The following is an 8906-nucleotide window of genomic DNA, read 5'->3' as shown; positions in this document are numbered from 1 at the left end:
CCTAATGACTAGAATGGGCTCTAAAGAGAAAGGTGGCTGGGCACGGTGGCTCACACCTGCAATCCCAGCACTTTGGGAGGCCGAGGTGGGCGGATCACTTGAGGTCAGGAGTTTGAGACCAGCCTGGCCAACATGGTGAAACCCCGTCTCTACTAAAAATACAAAAATTAGCCTGCTGTGTTGGTGTGCACCTGTAATCCCAGCTCCTGGGGAGGCTGAGGCAGGAGAATCGCCTGAACTCGGGAGGCTGAAGTTGCAGTGAGCCAAGATCGCATCATTGCACTCCAGCCTAGGCGACAAAAACAAGACTCCATCTCAAAAAAAAAAAAAGAGAGGGAGAGAAAGGTGAGCTTCTGGACATATTGGAGACATGGGACATGGGGGCCTGAAACACTGTTTTACAGACAGAAGAACACAAAGGGTAACGTAGCCTGCCATTCTGTTTCTTCCTTTCTCCTCTATCCCTTCTTCCTTGCCTGGGAAACCACAGTAGCAGAAGTCTCATTCAATCAAATAGCTGTCAATTATATGAGTTGTACTTTTCTCTTCCTCAACAGCAAACTAGCTTTCCTCCTCTTTGTCCTCCTCTCTCTGTCTATAGCATAATTTCCTCTGGTCCACTTTGCAGGGCCGATAGCTCAAATACAGTGCTATGGTGATGACACCCACTCCAAGGGCAACGGTAATAACGACAAAGAGGGCAGAGCTGATTCCTTCATCCAATCCTGTCCAAGCACAGAAGACAGAGTTAGGAAGGTCTGAAAGTTGAGGATCACCCACCCCAGCCTACCAGGCCCACTTCTGAGTCTCTTTCTTCCCAACCTAGTAGAATCTTTCTTATTTTCATCCTTGGATAAGAATTTCAAACCCCTGAGGGGTTTCCATCCTCGGCCTTGCAGCAGGGCAGCAAAGGTTACCTTGAAAAATGACAGCAATGTCACCACAGTCAACCACTTCTAGAACCGTTTGCTTGTTTGCTTGCTTGTGTTTCTACAGCATTGAGTGCTAGATGCTCTTAAACTTAGGGGTGGAAGATGTCAGTGCAGGTGAGGATGTTCTTTCCTGCTCTCATCTCTGGGGGCATCTGATGCTTGTGACCTCCAGATGACAGTGAAACAACCCCAACCCTGGGATCCAGGAGACAGGAGGCTCAGTCCTGACCTTCTCTGCCTTCACCTTGTCCTGCTGTGAGGTTTCCACAAGGCACCCCATGCCACTGGGCCATTCTCACCTGGGTATAGAGAAAGAACAATCTGTCCCTTATGGAAAGACATAATGAGGCAAAGATCCGCTTGTGTTGGGGGCAGAATCCCTGCACTCAGAGGGATTTAGAAGCTGAAATTACTGGGTTGGGAGCGGTGGCTCATGCCAGTAATCTCAGGACTTTGGGAGGCCAGGGAGGGTGGATCACCTAAAGTCAAGAGTTTGAGACCAGCCTGGCCTACATGGTGAAACCCTGTCTCTACTAATAAAGTACAAAACTTAGCCCGGCATAGTGGCGGGCGCCTGTGATCCCAGCTACTAGGGAGGCTGAGGTGAGAGAATTACTTGAACCCAGGAGGTGGAGGTTGCAGTGAGGCAAGATCATGCCACTGCACTCCAGCCTGGATGACAGAATGAGACTCCATTGAAAGAAAGAAAGAAAGGAAGGAAGGAAGGAAGGAAGGAAGGAAGGAAGGAAGGAAGGAAGAAAGAAAGAAAGAAAGAAAGAAAGAAAGAAAGAAAGAAAGAAAGAAAGAAAGAAAGAAAGAAAGAAAGAAAGACGGAAAGAAAGAAAGAAAGAAAGAAAGAAAGAAAGAAAGAAAGAAAGAAAGAAAGAAAGAAAGAAAGAAAGAGAGAGAGAGAAAGAAAGGAAGGGAGGGAGGAAAGAAAAGAAAGAAACTAAAATAACTATGTTACTGAGTAGCACCACACTACCTGCTCTGGAAAAAGGACTTTTTTTTTTTTTTGAGAGGGAGTCTCCTTCTGTCCCCAAAGCTGGAGTGCAGTGGCCCGATCTTGGCTCACTGCAACCTCTGCCTCCTGGGTTCAAGCGATTCTACCACCTCACCCTCCCGAGTAACTGGGATTAAAGGCTTGTGCCACCATGCCCAGCTACTTTTGTATTTTTAGTAGAGAGGGAGTATTGCCATGTTGGCTAGTCTGTCCTTGAACTCCTGACCTCAAGTGATCCACACACCTCAGCCTCCCAAAGTGCTGGGATTACAGGCATGAGCCACCGTGCCCGGCCTGGAGAAAGGACTTTGAATGACACTATGTGGGAAGAGCAAGGTTGTGGAGATCTGCTGCCCTGGCTGAGGTACCTCATGCAATCAGTCTCTCTCAGCCTCAGTCTCCTGATCTGTGAAACGGGATGATAATAATACCTACTACACAAGACAAGTGGCAGGTCAGACGTGAGAATGCATAGGCAGGCCCTTGGCAACTGGATAAGCTCTATACAGACCTGGAAAGGAGGGGGAGAAAAAAGAGGAAGGGCTTCCACGGCTGCATAGGGCATCTTTCTGCCTGATGTGTTCTGAGTTCCAAAACCGGGAAAGACACTTAAACCTTCAAGAACTCTTCTAACTTTGAGATTCTCTGATGATTTCAGGGCTAGGGGAGGAAGCACTTGTGGTCCGTGTCTGTCCCCGGGATTTCTGTTTCTTGGCTTGTATCTCTGCTGCAGGTCCAAGGAGCTGGGGCAATACCTTGAGTCTGGGTTCTTCCTCCCCAGGGACCTGGGGGAGCACCCACCCCCACCCCCACCCCAAGGCTCAGGGAAAGGGGAGAGCAAAGTGGGGGGTTGGTTCCCTCTAGTGGTCAGTATTAGCACTGCATCCAGCTGCCTCAGGCGGGCCTGGGAGGAATCAGCAAAAGTGGAATTCAAGACTGAATCGTGCCCGGAACCCCCACAATTTATTGGATATGTTTGGCTCCTTTTCCCAAAATGTACATTCTCTCTGCTAGGGTGGAGGGGAAACATGTGGGGAGGAGGAAAGGGACAGGATAGAGAGTGGGATGGGGTCTGTAGGGGTCTCGAGGACTGGCTATCCTGACATCCTTCCCCACGTTCAGGTTTTCCACCATGGCGTGCTGCCAGAGGGCACCCACCTGACCCTTAAAGAGAGGACAGGTTGGGTAGTATCTCTGCCTGACACTCTGGGCACAACCCTCACAATGCTAGTGACGATGGGAAGAGAAAGATGACAAGTCAGGGGGCATGATCCCAGCATGTGTGGGAGGAACTTCTAAATTATCCATTAGCACAGGCACGTCAGTGACGTACAGAGAAACAAGTGGGGTCAAGCAGCGAGAGATAAGGGGCCAGGATATAAAAAGGGCCCACAAGAGACCCGCTCCAGGATCCCAAGGCCCAACTCCCCGAACCACTCAGGGTCCTGTGGACAGCCCACCTAGCTGCAATGGCTGCAGGTAAGCGCCCCTAAAATCCATTTCTGCACGATGTGTCCCGAAGGAAGAGGCGGCCCCTGTAGATGGCACAGAGACACTAATCCTCAGGTTTGGGGTTTCTGAATGTGAGTATCGCCATCTAAGCCCAGATTTTTGGCCAATCTCAGAATGTTCCTGATTCCTGGAGGGATGGGGAGAGAGAAAAAAAAAATTCCGGGGGCAGGGAGAGTGCTAGCCTCTTGCTCTTCGGCTCCCTCCGTTGCCCTCCGGTCTCTCGCCAGGCTCCCGGACCTCCCAGATCCTGGCTTTTGCCCTGCTCTGCCGGCCATGGCTTCAAGAGGCCGGTGCCGTCCAATCCGTTCCCTTATCCAGGTTTTTTGACAACGCTATGCTCCACGCCCATCGCCTGCACCAGCTGGCCTTTGACACCTACCAGAAGTTTGTAAGCTCCTGGGGAATGGGGGCGCGACATCGGTGGCAAGAAGGGGTGACTTACCCCCGCTGGGAAGTAATGGGAGGAGACTAAGGAGCTCAGGATTCTTTTCTGAAGCGAAAATGCAGGCAGATGACCATATGCTGAGTGAGGTTCCCAGAAAAGTAACAATGGGAGCTGGTCTCCAGCATAGAAACCGGCGATCCTTCTTGGTTGGCAGGGTGGGTGGTCCTTCTCCCAGGAAGAAGCCTATATCCCAAAGGAAAATAAGTATTCATTCCTGCAGAACCCCCAGACCTCCCTCTGCTTCTCAGAGTCTATTCCCACACCCTCCAACATGGAGGAAAGGCAGCAGAAATCTGTGAGTGGATGCCTTCTCCCCAAGGCAGGAATGCAGGAGACCTGTGGTCAGAGGCCCCGGGCAGCACAGCCACTGCCGGTCCTTCCCCTGCAGAACCTAGAGCTGCTCCGCATCTCCCTGCTGCTCATCCAGTCGTGGCTGGAGCCCGTGCAGTTCCTCAGGAGTGTGTTTGCCAACAGGCTAGTGTGTGGCACCTCGGACAGCGACGTCTATGACCTCCTAAAAAGCCTAGAGGAAGGCATCCAAACGCTGATGGGGGTGAGGGTGGTGCCAGGGGTCCCCAATCCTGGAACGCCACTGGCTTCGAGGGCTGGGAGAGAGAAACACTGCTGCCCTCTTTTTAGCAGTCAGGCCCTGACCCAAGAGAACTCACCTTATTCTTCATTTCCCCTGGTGAATCCTCCAGGCCTTTCTCTACACCCTGAAGGGGAGGGAGGAAAATGAATGAATGAGACAGGGAGGGAACAGTGACCAAGCACTTGACCTCTCCTTCTTTTCCTTCACTTTGCAGAGGCTGGAAGATGGCAGCCCCCGGACTGGGCAGGTCTTCAAGCGACCTACATCAAGTTTGACACAAACTGACACAACAATGATGCACTGCTCGAGAACTACAGGCTGCTCCACTGCTTCAGGAGGAACATGGACAAGGTCGAGACATTCCTGCGCATGGCGCAGTGCCGCTCTGTGGAGGGCAGCTGTGGCTTCTAGGTGCCCATGTGGCATCCTGCAACTCTTCCCAGTGCCTCTCCTGGCCCCAGAAGGTGCCACTTCAGTGCCCACCAGCCTTGACCTAATAAAATTAACTTGTATCATTTTGTCTGGCTAGGTGTCCTTCTATAATATTATGGAGTGGAAGGTGCTGGTGTGAAGCAAGGGGCAGCTTGGGAAGACGACCTGTAGGGCCTGCAGGGTCTATTGGGAACCAGGCCACTGAAATATAAGAGATTTGGTTGTTCCTGCACCAGAAGAAAGCTGACACATCACTGCTGTCTATTACTCACTAAGGCCATTCCACCAGGTCAGTGGTCACAGCTTGCTGGTCATAGCTCATTGGTCATCCCAGAGATAACTTGAAGTCATTTCTTCCTCCTCCACCATCACCAGCAACACCAAACCTGGCCCTCCAGGAGCAGGAAGAAATGAAAACAAGACGGGCTATTAAGTGCACAGGCAAAAACTCCCCAACAGGTGAGGAAACAATGTCATAGAACTACTTCTGGGCAGAAGAATTCTAAGATGAATTTTCCTTAAGCCCAACTACTTTGGGAAATGAGAACAATGCAAAAATGAGTTTCAGACATACAGAACCAGAGTATTTGGAATCTGAATTTGGCCAAGGGAAGTGGAAGAGAGAGTTTATTTGGGGTTGCAAATGCAGTGACAACAGGTGTCAGGTAGATAACAACGTAAGCAATGAGGGCTGGATGGGAGGGGATAAATCCCCGATGACACTCGCTTTCCTTTGGGGAATGCAACACAGACGGGTGGGAACCAGCACAATCTACAGAACTCAAGCCCCTGCTGAGGTAGGACCCACCCAGCCTGTCACCATCAGGACTGCAGGGACTGGGCTTCCAGACCTTCTGATTCTTTGAGACAGCCAGGACATCCAGGCTTTTATGTGAAATCTAACATTTAAACACTGGCAACACATACTGAAAATATATTAAGGGCAAAAATTAACCCAAACACACATGGTCTCCAAGCTGTTTGTGAGCAAGTTTGTTCTAAGTGATGTTGATTGGGGTAACTTGGTGTAAGGGAAAGAATCAGAAAGATTTGGGTTGTACGTCATTTGTTGCTCCTGAATAAATTACTTCACCAAGCTGAGATAATAATATTGCTTTACAAGGATTATTTGAGGATTAAATGCAACGATATTTTTGACATATTATAGTACTCAAATTGTAGTTATTTCTGCATTGAATTTTTGGATGTTTTGTGTTTTCTGATGGCATGTCTAAACACCTGTAGTGAAATTATATTGTTTTTCTAATGACAATAAGGAAATACAAACATATCAGATGTTTATTATTTCCAAATAAGCACTAAAGAGTGGTGATTAGCTCTTTAGGGTTAAGATTTTACTCTCCCAAGCACTTTGGCTAAGTGACTGGTGACCTATAAATCCATACTAAAATGCTCACAGGAACTCTAGTATCCAAAAATGATTTCATGAAGTCAGGAATTATTCTGCAATGCAAATAATCAACTCCCTAATTAATCTTCTTTAGAAGTTCTGATTCTTATGTACTATAATAAATTTTCTTGATAACAAGACCCACTTGTGTTCATTTTTGGCTATTTTACAGTTAATAACTCAGTCTTTGGGAAGTGGTTGAAAGCTGAAATAATCAGAACTCTGGAGCTGCTGCATTTCTCAGTTCAGAAGTCATTCCTGCATCTTACGTCGTTCTTCTACTATCTGGCTTTAAACTCATGGCATTTTGGAGTTAGAAGGGCCTCATAAGTCAGTCTAGTTTCTTCTACTTTGCGAATCTTATCCTCCGGCATTCATTAAAGTCAATATTCCAAATACAAGTGTGTAGCACTAGAACCAAAGGAATCACTTTCACAAGGCTCCTCATTCTATTAAACCACTCTCACTGCAGAAAACTATTTCTTGTACGGAGCTGGAATCAATATTCCTGCAATGTCCTTCATTCGGCCTTAAAATTATTTAGAAATCTCACGGTCTTTAGAAGTCAATGGAATGAACACAATTATCATTATCTCTTGGCTTGCGTGTTTTTAAAGGAAAGGTGACCCATCTTTGTAAGTATTTGTTGACTGCACGTGACAGGGGAATGACAATGTCCAGCGCCTACCTGGGTGACTAAGAGGGTTCTAAAGTGGGGTGGTCGTAACATATAACTGAACTGCAGGGGGAGCAACACTCCAGAGACTGTCCGCCCAGCTCCCCTCGGGTGTAGGTGAATCCACTCAACCACTGCTGGGTGAGAATTAGAAAGATACTACATGACTTTGCACATTTTCTAATATAAAAAGACCTTAAAGACCATCTGCTTTAAACTCTTTTGATTTACCCACTGTTATTCCACATTTCAGCTCATCAACTTGCTGTGGACAGCAATTTCCACTGCAAATTTGAGATGCCTAGGGTGTTTTGTAAACGATGCATAGGTAAGCCCTCACTCTCTGAGATTCTGACATAATTAGCCTGGAATCTGGTACAGGCAAGAGTAGTTTGAAAACTTTCCCAGGGGATTCTAATATGTAAACAAGGTTGATAACCACTGTGTTAGGGACCGCAGAGATGAGACCACGTGTCCACAGCTGTTGTATTTGTGGAACAGGGAAAAAGGAGAAAAAGATGAGAGGCCTGGGCCAGTTGTGGTTCCACCTGCTCCTAATTCCAACCAGTCATCTAAAATGTGTTTCTCTTGAGCCAGTCACAAAAAGACAAATACTGTCTGATATCAGTCATATGAGGTACTCAGAGCAGTCAAATTCATAGAGACAAAAAGTAGGATGGTGACTGCCAGAGGCTGTGGGGAGGAAGGGAATAGGGAGCTATTTAATGAGCAAAGGATTTAGACTGTGCAAGATGAAAAGGGTTCTGAAGATGGATGGTGGTGATGGTTGCATGACAATGTGAATGTACTTTGACGTGACTGAATTATATACGTAAAATGGTTAAGATGGAAATTTTTATATCTTCTCACAACTAAAAAATGTTAATAGTCTATTTTTGTTTTTGAGACAGAGGCTGAAGTGTGGTGGTGTAATCTCAGCTCACTGCAACCTCCACCTCCTGGGTTCAAATGATCCTCATGCCTCAGCCTCCTGAGTAGCTGGGATTATAAGCGTGCACCACCAGACAGGGCTACGTTTTGTATTTTTAGTAAAGACAGGGTTTCACCATGTTGGCCAGGCTGGTCTCAAACTCCTGGCCTCAAGGTATTCACCCGCCTTAACCTCCCAAAGTGCTGGGAATATAGGCATGAGCCACCGCGCCTGACCCTTAATGGTATTTTCTAATGAAAACTCTCCCTGAAGATAAAATTAGCAAGACTGGCACAAGGAAGAGTTCAGTAGGCAGAGCTCGAGTCATTCTTGACCCCTGGGATAATGTTTTCCTGACTCTGTCATTTTTCTGAATTTACCCTAACCTAAAAATGACCACTTCTGAATTTCTTCCATGAGCATTGTCGAAATATACATGGTGGGTTTTTTCCCTTTATACACAGTTGAGAGCAGAACTTATCCGTTCCCTTTTCTTCTGAATTATCAGGTCTGGGCTTCTAGGCCAAGACAAGCTGATACTTTGCCTGGCTGCTTCTTTAATTCAGAAGGCCCTGGATGCTGAGGCACAAAATGAGCACCGCTGGGATTAGGGTTACCAACTTGTCCTGGTTTTCAGCAGACTTTCTCAATGTCAACACTAAAAGTCCCACGTTCCTTGAAGAATCCCTCAGCTCAATGCAAACTCAGCTAATAGGACTGGTCACCCTACTAGTAGTTCTAAATCTTAGGGGACCAAACTGGGGGGAAAGTAGTGGAAGGAGCAAGAAAAAGACTAGAAAAATCGGAAAGCTGTGCACGGTGTCTATGACTTTTGATGGCCCTCAAGGTTACCATGGATTTCTGATTCTCCCTTTGAGTTTACTGTGATTATAATGATGTGCTTAATTCCCACCAGAATTATCAGTGTAATAATAAAAACCAACAAATGTGAACACATGTCTCCAGTACCAT

General features: G+C 47.2%; 1 protein-coding gene across 1 annotated transcript; it reads left to right on the top strand.

Moving 5' to 3' along the window:
* The first annotated feature begins 3343 nt into the window (after nt 1-3343).
* Nucleotides 3344-4933, top strand: CSH3 (chorionic somatommamotropin hormone 3). The gene is given in 5 exon segments (XM_065532537.1): nt 3344-3414; nt 4072-4187; nt 4281-4445; nt 4699-4738; nt 4741-4933. Coding segments are annotated over 5 exon segments (486 nt in total). The 5' UTR covers nt 3344-3404; the 3' UTR covers nt 4896-4933.
* The last annotated feature ends 3973 nt before the right edge of the window (nt 4934-8906 follow it).

The sequence above is a fragment of the Macaca fascicularis genome, chromosome 16 (genome assembly GCF_037993035.2).
Source record: "Macaca fascicularis isolate 582-1 chromosome 16, T2T-MFA8v1.1".
Classification (NCBI taxonomy): domain Eukaryota; kingdom Metazoa; phylum Chordata; class Mammalia; order Primates; family Cercopithecidae; genus Macaca; species Macaca fascicularis.
The sequence above is the reverse complement of the archived record's forward strand: the minus strand, read 5'-3'. Positions and strand labels throughout refer to the sequence as shown.